The 14,079-nt window shown below is 33.6% G+C and overlaps 1 protein-coding gene across 1 annotated transcript in view; it reads left to right on the top strand.

Annotated features, from left to right (window-relative positions):
* LOC124361291 (spectrin alpha chain-like) overlaps positions 1-14,079 on the top strand; it is a 91,875-nt gene that overhangs the window by 40,677 nt on the left and 37,119 nt on the right. Inside the window, 8 exon segments of the mRNA XM_046815338.1 lie at positions 318-480; positions 1,571-1,758; positions 3,119-3,321; positions 7,403-7,631; positions 7,732-8,016; positions 9,327-9,572; positions 12,273-12,536; positions 13,441-13,725. Coding sequence (XP_046671294.1) covers positions 318-480; positions 1,571-1,758; positions 3,119-3,321; positions 7,403-7,631; positions 7,732-8,016; positions 9,327-9,572; positions 12,273-12,536; positions 13,441-13,725 — 1,863 coding nt within the window.

Genomic DNA, 14,079 nt, shown 5'->3' with positions numbered 1-14,079 from the left:
GGGATGTTTGTCAAACTTTTTGCTAAGCATCTTCCAATGCTATATTAAATAGTATGGATGACAATTATCGATTGTCTTAATTGTGTAACTTCTTCAAATTATATTTCTGACAGCTCTTTTTCTACTTTTACTTTACGTTTTCATTAATTGATGCTTAGATTAGCCAATTTTTTCAATTTACTTGCAATGTCAAACTTTTTTATATATTCAAAAGTTTTATATATTCCCTCTCTGTTGATAATGTCATAGACGTTTAAAATATCTATGGACAGTCCATGTTTTCTATTCGCTATAGTATAATTTACTTATGTTACCAGGCTGAGTCATGGATCGGAGAAAAACAGAAGAAATTGGAAGTGGAAGTGAACAAGGGAGAAGTTAGCAGTCTAGAGGATAAGATAAAGAAACTACAAAAACATCAGGCATTCCAAGCTGAACTGGCAGCAAACCAGCCTCGTATAACTGCAATCAAAGATAATGGTAATGAAATACTTGTAATTTTTCATGTATACAGTATTTAAATATTATTATTATATTGATTAAATTTATTGATGAACACCACTTACTCCTTCATAGTAGTAAAAGATGTACCAAACAACAATCCAAATGGTGTATGTATTATATATATATATATATATATATATATATAAATGAAAAAATGAAGTGTCTTAATTTTTTGAAGCGGTCTTGGGTCTGTATTAGTGCTTTCTTCCATTCAACCTCAAGATAATAAGAAAAAAATAAAAACGATACTAACAACATATTTTCTTAAAATTAGATAAAACAAATGTAAAGAAAATAAGCTAAGCTATATGTACTAATATAACATTAATGCAAAACACATAACTTAAATGTATTCAGATTATTTAATCAAGTTGTCAATCAAATCAAGTAGTAATAATGTAAAACCTCAATCGTTCAACCAATAACCACCACTTGCCCACATGCACTCCACAGGTACCATCAACCACCATCGCCTACAACCAGTCCCCGACCATCGCCCCAAAGTGAGCACGGCTCTCGATATTTCTGATATTGTTATGGAGTGTAAAATATATATATATATATGTGTGTGTGTGTGTGTGTGTGTGTGTGTGTGTGTGTGTGTGTGTGTGTGTGTGTGTGTGTGTGTGTCTGTGTCTGTGTTTGGATTTTAACACCTTGTTTTAATCCAAGTTTTAATTTATTGAATGTTACAAGTCGTTTTACAGGTATTTGGTCTTCTGATCATATATTAGTTTGGTTATTTAAACACCCATGTGACAGAAGCAATCACATACAAAAAAATGTAATCGTGAAAAATAAGGGCTCTGTGGTGTAGTGGTGGTATACTTGCCCAGCAAGTGAAAGTCTTGGCGGAGCAAGTACATTTTGTGATTACATTTTTATTGAGATTAAATTAGGTTATTACTGTTCGTACTAATTTAATGAATATATATTATTAAATCCATTCATTTATAGTTGATCAACTAAGAAAAAATAGTGTGAATATAAAAACTTTATAACAGTTCTGTTTATTCCATGTAATTTAAAATTCAAATCAGTACACTGATTAAAAATGTAAATGCAGGTGAGATGTTACTGGGGAAGAAACATAAGGCATCTCGTGAGATCCGCGCTCAATTGGAACATCTGCTGAGTGCGTGGCGCAGCCTGCTGCAGGAGAGCAACAACCGTGGTCGTGGTCTGGAAGAAGCTCAGGATATCTTGGAGTTCAACAACCAAGTTGATAAAATTGAAGCTTGGATTAGAGATAAGGTAACAAATTATTCAACTGCATCTTACAATTTTTAATGAAATGAAAGGAAATAGTAAGCCAATTGTATGAAATTAGATTGAATTCGTGATTCTTTAAAACTCTTTTGGTATTAGGACCAAAAAATACCTTGTTCCAAAATTTCATAACGCCATTTTGAGGATAAGCCTGAAAACTGTATATGCCTATTATTAGCAAGAGTATTTCTTACAGTTGTAAAAAAACCATTACTATAAAGTTCCAGTAAAGATAGGAAACTGTTAACCCTACTACAAACATCTGAAAGTATGTACAACAAGTATTAAACGTTTGGGTATTGTTATAGTGGGAATTATTTTTATTTCGTTCTCTATATTGTTTTGTATAAGTGTACCAAGTTTAACAAAATTCAAATCAAAACATTCAAAAACATACATATCAATAGTGGAGATAATCAAAAGGAAACAAAATATAAAATTACCTGTTTGGATTTGTTTATATGTCTAGGATGAACTGTATAGAATAAATGACTCTTCTACATATTGTCAACACTACTATTTACTCTATTGAAAAATATTACAAACTTACACTAAGTACACTATGTTAGTGCTAGTATAATTACTATAATTATCTGACTTATGTTTATAAATATATTCAATGCAAACAAAAACAAAACTGCATTTGTGTAGTTGTAAATGTTTAAATTTTATTACCACTAAATTTTTTATTGATATACCCCTCATGAAGGTAGCGAAAAACTACAAATACTGAACTAGCAATGAGGTCTGGAGTGGAAAACTATGTGCTGTTGTTTTATCGCCGGGTAGTCCTCATTGCTGTCCTACTTTACAGGTGATGTAACAATGGTTTGTTGTAATAGGGTTAACCATCATCATCTTTTGAATGGTAATATTGTCGTTGTTGGTTACAATTAGAAACGGTTTAAAAGTATTCCTAAAATTCAAAATTAATATAGAAGTTCAGTTCAAAATAAAATAAATGTATGTGTAGAAGCAAGTTCTACCACAGTGAGTCAGCTAGAGTCTTATATACGGCCATTTTCCAATCTGTGATGACAGGGTTATGCAACATGATTAACAAGGTGTGTCTAGTGAATCTGCACATTGTGGCTCACTAAACATATAAAACTGACCACGATCAGGAAGCAGTCAATCTCTAAATTATTCTTCATTGATATCTAAAAGTCTACTGAACAACTGGATTACACTTGTGATTGAAGGTTTTGTATTGACTTTGTGACAGTTGCTGATGACAACTGTAGCTGCTCAATATTAATAGTCATAAAAATGTTTGTTGGCACTGTTAATAATCTGAATAGAATAAAGAATATAAATTTGTTCATCTCCATGTGGCACGGTGTAGGAAATGATGGTACAAGCAGGAGATATGGGGCGGGACTACGAGCATTGCCTGGCTCTCCAGCGCAAGCTTGACGATGTAGACAGTGACATGAGAGTGGACGATGCCAGGATCAAGATGATTAACGCCCTAGCAGACAAGTTAATACGGCAGGGTCGCAGTGACACACGTTCAGTACAGCAGCGGCGAGAGCACTTCAATCTCAAGTATGTCCCTCTGTTGATTGCTGTCTGCTCAAACAGCCTTTTATACTTTTCTTACACTATAATTTAAAATCTGTTTCTCTATTCAGTATGCCAAGTTATATCTATTGCTGCTTTTAATTAACTTCTGCTTAAACATTGTAAAAGTAACAATAGATAATTTAATCAAACTATTGTAAAACAATACATTTAAAATTTTGAAAAAGCCTCAAGTATATTTTCTATTAATAAAGCAAAAACAAATATCTTTCATATTATTAGAATTTTAGACAAGATATGACTAGGAATTGAAATACAGACTTATATACCAACAATTATTTAATAATTACTATTAGTGATGGTTGAATCCAGAATCATCATCATCATCATCGTCAGACGTTTCCGTTCTCAAGGGTCGTCGTACACAGCCTCCTCCACTTTAGTCTATCGTTCCAGGTCTCCTCTTCATCCACCTGTATTTTCTGTAGTCCCCTTCTCTCTATGTCTTTCCACACTTGGTCCTCCCATCTTCCTCTCGGTCTTCCTCTTGGTCTTCTTCCTCCTTCCTCCTTCTCCAGTGCTATTCTAGGCATTCTATTATCTCCCATCCTCTTCACATGCCCCATCCACTGTATTCTTCTTCCTTCCATTGTCTCTTGCAGTGAAACTACCTTCAATCTTTCTCTAGTTATTTCGTTCCTTATTCTATCTCTTCTTGTAGTCTTCTCTATCCCTCTTAAAAATCTCATTTCTGCAGCTTGCAATCTGCTTAAATCATTTTTAGTCCACGTCCACGTCTCTGCTCCATATAATAAAATTGGTTGGAAATAAGATTTATACATCAATACTTTTGATTCTTTCCCAATGTCCCAACTCCACACAATCTTCTTTACCATATTGAAAAACTTTCCACTCTTCCATATTCTGTTTCCTATCTCTTCTCTTATTGTGCCCCTATCTGTTATGATACTTCCTAAATAACAGAATTCCTTCACCTTTTCAAGTCTTTTTCCTTCAACTAACACGTCTTTGTTATTTCCATCCCTTCTCTCTACTTTCATTACTTTACATTTTTGTATGTTCATCTCTAAACCATATTTCTTCGCCACTTTTGCCCATTTGTTTAACTCTCGTTCTAACTCTTCTTCCCTATTTTCCCATATCATTATGTCATCCGCATATGCTATTGTCTTAAGTTCTTCTGCTCCTCTGTTTCCTTGTACTTCTAGAATAATTTCATCCATTATAATATTGAAAAGGAAAGGTGACAATATGCTTCCCTGCCTTACTCCTCTCTCTGTTTTAAAAGTATCTGTATATTTTTCTTCAATTCTTACCCTGTTTTTACATATGCCGTACAGGTTCTTTATTCTTTCTACTATTCCCTCACGCAATTCCCTCACGCAATCCTCTCTTTCTCATACTCTCCCATATCCTTTCTCTCAGTACCTTATCATATGCCTTCTGTAGGTCTATAAACGCTACCATTGTATCTTTTCCGTATTCCCACCTCTTTTCTAACACTTGTCTCATCACAAAAATAGCATCCACCGTTGACCTACCTTTCCTAAAACCACATTGCTCCTCTCTTCCTGTTTCTTCCAGTACTGGTCTAATTTTCTGCAACAGTATTTTTTCATAAATTTTTTGTGTATGGCACAACAAAGTTATTCCCCTGTAATTCTCGCATTTTTGCTTATTGCCTTTCTTAAAAATCGGCACTATTATTCCCATTTTCCAGTCTTCTGGTATCTTCTTTTCCTTCCAAATCACTCTCATCACTCTGTACAACCATTGAATTCCCAATGGGCCCGCCGCCTTTATCATCTCAGCCGTCAGCTCGTCTATTCCCGCAGATTTCCCCTCTTTCATCTCTTTAACCGCTTTTTCCAATTCGCACATACAAAAAAAAATAAAAAAAAAAAAAAAATAGTAGTATGAATCCAGAATATTTGAATTAAATAGGATTTCAAGTCTTAATGTTAGAACTATTGGTCAAACTTCTCTCAGTGGCAGAATGCTTTTGGTATGTCATACTATGCATTTTATTATCAATCCTATTTATATAAAATAAATATGTTATGTACCATTTTATTCATGAAATTTCAACGAATACTTTTCTTGTAATGTATTTATATTTGTATATATTTCAGTTCATGTACCCTTGCAAACATAACGATACAAAGAATCAATTTACAGTTTTTTTTTGTACAAAAGTTGAGCATTTTATATTAAGTAAAAATAAAAAAACATGTGATAAACTAAAAGAAAAACATACAGGTGGTCAAAATGTTATCTAACCATAAAATGTTATAGCTTATAAAGCTTTCGTTGACTTTTAATTGTTAAGCCTTGTAACTAGTTTCACTTTTAGCATATAATTGTTCCTGATAAAGTAACTATAACAAAGATTTTTACACAAGTATTCTGATTTAAGATCACTTGTCAAAGTAACAGTAAAAGATCACCGAAGCATATGCTTACAACAACACCCAAACAAAGAAATACTACTAGTAATACTTGTAAATATGAAATAACAACATATGATTGGTAGGGTAACACCAGATAAGTGAACTAGCTGACACGTTACAATGTGTGCAATTAGATAATTAGTATAAGAATGTAAACAAGTATTAGAAAATGTATAAAGATGTAACACAACATTAAAATCATCTGTTTATTATTTTACTAAATTGAATATTCCTCTTCCAATTAATATGAATACTGATACTTTTTGACCATATTTTAAAAATGTTAAGAAATATTTAAGCCATGTTAAAAGAATTAATATTGTGTGCTGTCATGTAAAATACAACTAAAACACAAAAGTATGCAGAGTTAAAAATTGGTTTTTGTTCTCAACTTTTTAATCCAAATAGTTCTTTTTAGTCTAACTTTGATTTAAATGCAAGATTATCACTCTATTCGAAATAGATTTGCAGTGGTTCAAAACAATGCCTATATTTTAAGAACTAATTCATTACATGGTATAAGATGGTAAAATGGCTTCCAGAATATGTGCCTTTTAATTGTAAAAATATGTGCGTATATTTGTATAACTTTTATATATTTTAAACTTAAAATAAAAACATTTCATATAACACCTACCCACCATGAAAAAATAAAAACGATTTAATTTAATTAAACAACACATATAATGTATACATATAATTCTTACAAAGGACATAGTTTTATATAACACAAAGTACCAGGTAAACAAATATTAGCAATCATTTCTTTGTTTACTGCAGAACATCTGACATTCATGCATAAACGATATAGTATGGTGATACATGAACAGACATAGGAAATACAAGCTGTATATTACTTACTAGACAACTACATTTTGTTAGTGTAGTTATCTAGTTTTTCATGCACAAAGAACTGAAAAAGAGCTACAAAAACATGTTTTAATAATTGCTTGTTTGTTTAGTGCTGAATAACTTTCAACACTATTGAACTAAATTAACAATCACAGTTTTGTAACTAGTACAGTTCCTATTTCCTATGTTCATGCATCACTATGCCCCTTATGTATCTATTAACAGACTTCCACTGTTCAGTGGTAAAAAATTGGACATTACTAATTTTGGTTTGTGTTGTAATCTGTGTACTTATATAAATATTCCTTTATAGGAATATATGTATGTTCCACAATGGCTGGATGCCTACAGGCCAGATTTGCTTTAACAGTAAAAACGAAACCAATTGGTGTATTGTAATATTGATTGCAATTAATAAAGGAATCAAAATCAAGAATTGACACCACAATTTTGGTATCACAATATGAATTGAATTTTTTTTGTAATGGCCCATACCTAATATTTATCATTTGTTTTTGTATAAATTCAGGTCAGAAGCATTCACTAAATATAATAATTACTTCCATGATTATTGCTTTATTTCAGCTAGACATTTATCTTAGATGCCATTTATTAATTTTGTATACATAAATAATTTTGAGATATTTTGTGTCTTTGTTAATATTAATGTAATGTAGATATAATGTGTAAAACTAATATGTTGCAGGATAATAAGTAAATATGAATTTTTTCATTTTATTTTATTATAAAAGGTTTTATACTAATTTATATTCTCATTGTAGGTGGCGAGGACTACAGGGAGCACTAGGAGAGTACAGGGAACATCTAGCGGGCGCCCTGGAGATCCATCTATTCAACCGAGATGTGGATGACACGTCGCAGAGAGTGGCAGAGAAGGCAGTGGCGATGACAACCGAGGATACGGGTAGGGACTTGCAGGCAGTGCAACATCTGCTGCGGAAACAAGATGGTATAGAGCGTGACATGACTGCCATAGAAGGGAAAATTAAGGTATTTAACTAGTGCAATTTAATTAATGCAATAACTATTTAAAATAACTCCATTAGAGAAATCCGTGAAAGATATAACTTCATTTGATGTTGGTGTGTAGGAACATGAGGTGGAGTGTCGAAGGTTGGTCCAAAAGTACCCTGACATGTCCACACCTATTCGAAGCAAATTGAATGAACTACAAGACAACTGGCGACAACTTCAGACTCTGTGCAAGCACAGACGTGACACCCTGACCACTGGCTACACGACCCACAAGTTCCTGGCTGATCTGCATGAGCTAGACCTCTGGGTGGCTGACACCATCAAGAAAATGAACTCGTCTGAACTTCCAAATAACACTTCAGAAGCAAAAGCTTTATTAGAACTTCATAACGAAAGAAAGGTATGTTTAAAGTACTGTATTATTCAAACCAAATAACTAAAACTGGGGTATCCCTACATTTACAAGACATATTTTTATCACTGCTTTTGAACGAGTATATCCAGCCATGTTTTTAATTTAAATAACGTCTATATAGATTTAAAATACCAATTTAAGTTATATACAAGTCAGAGCAATGTTCTCCTGAATCCTGGTAGCAATATTGGGAGAGCTAGTGGCTGAGTGGTCTAAGGTGTCAGACTTTGGATCTGAGTTAGAGACAGCACAGGTTTAAATCCTGACTGTAAGCTATTTTTATTAGTACTGTCCATCTTGTATAGTAACTTTCCTTAATTTGTTTGACAAGATTCTTACACAGGCCAGTGGCCCATAAGGACAGGCAAAATAAGATTAAATAAGGCCATCCTTAAAAAAAATGAAAATATAAAAAGCAAGAATATCCATACTAGTTCAATTTATCATGCCTAGAGACTAATACTCATCTGATTAAGCAGAACAAATTAATCTGAACAGTTTGAATTGCAATAGATATAAGTTGATTCTGCTCAAATGAGTGTGAGGAGATTAGTGCAATTCTTTATCGACATAGAATCACTTGTATGATACAGAGAAAGATTTAAATAACATCATTCACATTACTGAGAAAACAATTTTGTCTACTTACTACATAATACCTGCAAATGTTAGGGTGACAATCCGCTAACTAGTTCTGTTCGACGTGGCTATTTTGCTATTTTTAGTTGATAACGACATCTTTTCATTAAAATAACATCAACATGTACCAATGGTGGGGTGTGGGTTACTTAAATCTTCAGATAACTTTTCCTGTTTATGGTCTGGCCTACACCCACCATATTTGGTTGAATAATATTTTAAAGTGTTATTTTTTATATGTGTGATTGAGAAGATCATTGTTTTTTTATGAGCTGATTTGAAAAAATTATCTGTGATTTCTTTCATTTTTATCTCTAAGCTACTAGAACAATTATTAAATAGTTTTCTCTTTTTAAGAATTAAGTTAAAATACAGTTGTCAATTTTCAGTGTATATATATCTGGAATGTGTATTTGTTATTTCAAGTTTATATCCTAGTACATAATAATAAAGTAGAAACGCCAGTAGAAATTTATTAATATTGATTTGATTAATTGATTATTAGCAGTTGTACTAGTAACGTAAAATTGATATTCTAACATTTAAAAAAATGTAAATTATCAAAATGTTCAAATTTAAATATTTGAATGTTTAAACTTTAACATCACATACTCATACTTAAAAAATTTTCATTGTTTTAAAATGTGGTGTTACAGGCTGAGATTGATGGGCGACAAGAGACGTTCAAGGCTCTAAAGGAATTTGGGCTGCGGCTAAACCCACCCCCAGAGGAGGACCTGGCAAGGCTGGAGGAGCTGAGGAGGAGATTGGCAGGTGCTTGGGAGGAGCGACGGACAAGACTCCACCAAGCCCACCAGTTGCAGCAGTTCCGTGAACAGGCTGACCAAGCCGACACCTGGCTCGCTACTAAGGAGGCTTTTCTCAATAATGAAGATTTTGGGGTAAATTTATACGACAAAATTAAAATGTACCATTAAGAATATAATTTACAATATTTATTTTAATTTATAATTAATACCAGATTGTAAAAATATGTTTAATTAAGTTTTGTTTCATCTTAATTTTTGTTTTTGTTGATTTAAGAACTAATTCATGTTCTGTAGCTTCTTACATGGTATAAGATGGTAAAATGGCTTCCAGAATATGTGCCTTTTAATTGTAAAAATATGTGCCTATATTTGTATAACTTTTATATATTTTAAACTTAAAATAAAAACATTTCATATAACACCTACCCACCATGAAAAAATTAAAACGATTTAATTTAATTAAACAACACATATAATTTATACATATAAATACTTTTGGGTATTTTATTATTGTTTTGTATTCGACACATGTTTGTTCTAAATAAGATCAAACATATCTAAATATGTGCAAACATATCTAAAGCTATCTTTTCACCTAAGAAACTAAGAATAGTTACTAATGATATGTTGATTATGGCTTGTTATGTTTTTTCATTCTTATATAAGAAGTAAAATAACTTGGTGAGCAGCAACAAATATTTACAACATAAAGATACAGAGTAAACACTTAAAACTTCTAATGTATTTTTTTTTATATTTTTTTAAAATTTTTTTATAGAGGTTTGAAAAAAGATCTTCCAAAGACACCACCATCGCTAAACTCCACCGTCCATCTTCCGGCAGATATACGTGGGGGTAGTGTGGGATTCCTGCCAGACTGGCAGACCTACCCACTAAAAAAAAAACAATCCTCTCCCCTCCCCCCGTAGATGGTACGGGGGGGGACTGGATTGGAACCGCGTTAGCATTACATCAATCCAGTCCGTGCTGCGTCTTGCAACGCCTACTCCAGGTTACTGGTCCCTTTCTGCAATTTTAGCTTTCAGGAGGCGCTGTGCGTAAGCTTCAACAGCTGACCAATTTTCTTCTTTTTTGATCATATAGGCCACCAGGCTTGAGGGGGAGAGCCTGGTGCCTATGATCTCTTTAGTGGTGCTTCTACAGTCAATCCACCGAGCACACTCGAAGAATGTGTGTGTTCGACGTTGTCAATTTTGTCAGGGCAGTATTTGCACGTCGGTGTGGTGTGCAGGCCCATCTTGAAAAGATAAGCATTGTACTGCCCGTGTCCCGTCAATAACTGGGTCAGGAAGAAGTCCGTGTCCCCGTGCTTCCGAGAGACCCAGACATCGATGTTCGGAATGAGGCGCTCCGTCCATCTACCTGTATCCCCCGATGTCCATCGGTTCTGCCACTCTTGTTGCGTCTTGTTTTTTATTCTTGTTTTTGCCTCCGTGTAGTTGTCACAATTTTCTTTAGCGTTGTAGAGCTTGGCTCTCTCAAACGCCAATAAGTCGATAGGCGCAGCTCCTGCAATTACCAATACTGCTGCTTCGGAGACGGTGCGGTATGCGCAGGCAACCCTGAGAGCGCCTCTCCGCTGCACCGCTGCTACCTTTCGCCGATATGTTTTCTGCTTCAAGACGTCCGCCCCATATTTCTGCTCCATAAAGCATAATTTCTGGTCTCCCGAATTAAAAACTCTGCTTCTTCGGCACTATCTACCACTATCGTAGCCGCAACGTCATCAGCAAAGTCCGTGAGCTGTACTTGTTTCGGCAACGAGATACGCAAGAGCTCGTCGTAGTCAGCGTTCCAGAGGTCGGCACCCATAATTGAGCCTTGAGGCACGCCGGCTGTTACTTCATGTTCACGCTGACCCTCCGTTGTTTCCACAATCAGCTTCCTCTTGTCGAGGTAGTCTAATGTATTGTTTGCCATGATAAGTATGTAGTTTATGCTAAAACCCTTGTTTGTGCAAATGAGAATTACAATTTAAATATTGACATCCCTATTCAGGGGCAAAGCTTGAAAATTAGGACTATGTCAAAAAATTAAGCACCTAAAAACATTTCCCAATTGCATAAAATATTTTTCATCTGGAATTCTTCAAAAGCTATCAGGAGGGACACTTTATAATCATCCGGTATGCAGGAAGTTTAAAAATGGTGGGAAACATTTTAGTATATAGTTAAGTGGATAAAAATAAACAAAAAAGGTCCTCTAATACTGTGGTCTATTACACTTCATTTTGCATCTGTCTGTCTGTATTTTTAATAAAAAAATTCATAACTTCAAGTAACAAGTACAAGTACAAGTGTAAGTATACTTTCAGTATAAGTTACAGTATTGTAATCGTGCAAAAATTTGTATGCTTTTAATAAGGAATGTTGAAAAAAGAAGAAAAAAAGCAGGAATCTAATAAAACAAGTTTTTTTATCTGTTATTTATTTTTTGTAAGAAATTGGACCTAACTTTGTGGACGTGTAAGTATACTTTCAGTATAAGTTACAGTATTGTAATCATGCATAAATTTGTATGCCTTTAATAAGGAATTTTGGAAAAAAAGAAGAAAAAAAACAGGAATCCTAATAAAAAAAGGTTTTTTATCTGTTATTTATTTTTTGTAAGAAATTGGACCTAACTTTGTGGTCTCCTTTTCCAATATTAGTTGGATGGGAAATCTACTCTAGAGGTAACTGGATACGATTAATGAATGTTTTTTTTTGTGTTCCTTTTATGATAGTTTGATATATTTTAAAGCGTATACAATATATCTTTTTTTATATTTAGCTGATCCATAATTTAAAATCATACATTCCATTGTTCTAGGAATCCCTGTCTGGAGTGGAAGTGTTACTGCGGAAACATGAAGCATTTGAGAAGACAGTTTTGGCTCAAATGGGGAAGATTGAAGAGTTGGAGAAGTTTGGAACAGAACTGCTTACGACCCAGCACTACGATAGTGCTGCTATCACTCAGCGGCTGCAAGCTGTCACATCAAGGCGTGACAGGCTCAAGGAATCGGCAGCTGCACGTAGGCTGAAGCTTCATCAGTCCCGCCAACTGCACCAGTTCCTGCGTAATATGTATGAAGTAAGTTAATGAGACAGGATTGTGCGTAAATAGATCATTAATTGAAGTTTAATAGGTTTCCATATCTATTTCAATCTTTTTTGTAATTTTCTTTATATGTTTATTGCAGCATGAGGGTAATGAGGTAAAAGGTAGATTTAAATCCTCGAAACAGCGTTATACATTTTGTAACATATAATGATGGCAAATGTTCACAATCCAATCTTATTAGTGTTCCTTAATCTATTGAACTGGTCTACAGCACTGTGATAACCTTATGAACTGTATGAACTCACATGTTGATAGGAAAATGTAATGCACCTTATTAGTGTTGTTCTATTAGTCATATGACATAATAAAAAACATTTATCACTAAAATGCAATTATTATTGATTTTTCCAGAATAAACTAATAACAAATGGCCAATATAAAAAGAAAGGCTATAGTGTAATTTAACAAGGCTTGTTTTTAGGTATTGCTCTAAGATACAACATTGAAATTTCTATTTGTTACCATGGATGGTAAATAAATTAATACAGAATCATAACAACAGTAGTTTATATTGTAACAAGAATAAGAAAGAGTCATTTTAACAACTGAATTAAATTTATGTAGTTTTCAGTTTAGATAAAGGGAGAAAGTTAAAGAATAATGTATAGCAAACTAGAAAAACTTATATCATAGAGTAATCATTTTGGACAGTAATAAGCTAATAAGCTGAATGGATTACTAAATATTACAAAAGTAAATTACAAATTTGTATTATTGGCCACACATTAGTGTTAGTCCATATTATTGGTAGTCTGTAGTTAAAATTTGTTAATGATTTGGGTTTATATAGTGGTGTTATTAGAATCTATAATGTCCTATAAATATTTTAAACTTATATTCCACAAAGCACATTAAAGAAGTATATAATTTTCAGGTAGAGGCATGGTTGCTGCAAAAACAACAAGTTGCAAATGATGAAAACTACAGGGATCCAACAAATCTTCAAAGTAAGATGCAGAAACACGCTGCATTTGAGTCAGAAATAGCTGCAAATCGAGGAAGAGTGGGAGCAGTGACGAGTGAGGGTGAAGGACTGATTGGAGCTGGCCACTTCGCAGGGTTGGAGATACAGGCAAGATTGGACGAACTCGAGGCTGAATGGAGGGCTCTACAAGAGGCCAGCCTCTTGAAACGTGAGAGGCTCAATGATGCATACCAGGTGTGTTATCAACTAGATGTCAATCAAACCATCCATAATGCAAGTTGGGATAATACTAGTTGTTTTCTGGCCACAAACAGTATTGTAATATGCTATAACCATCGGTAAGATATAAATATATAATATTATTATTGCAAATAATTAAATTAATTATATACAATCATCCAATAACATTTGGAAAACATGATGTCCCCCTACTTTTTAATACAAACGAGAAAGGAGGACTATGTTATTCAGATCAAATTAATAATCAGTCATGGAGAATATTCTAAGTTTTTGAATTAATATACAGGGTGTTTGAAAAGTATGGGTACGGCTTAATATTTAAAAAACCATAGGAGATAACATTTATAA

Source organism: Homalodisca vitripennis, chromosome 4 (assembly GCF_021130785.1).
Source record: "Homalodisca vitripennis isolate AUS2020 chromosome 4, UT_GWSS_2.1, whole genome shotgun sequence".
Taxonomy (NCBI): Eukaryota; Metazoa; Arthropoda; class Insecta; order Hemiptera; family Cicadellidae; genus Homalodisca; species Homalodisca vitripennis.
This window is presented reverse-complemented; position numbering and strand designations above follow the sequence as displayed.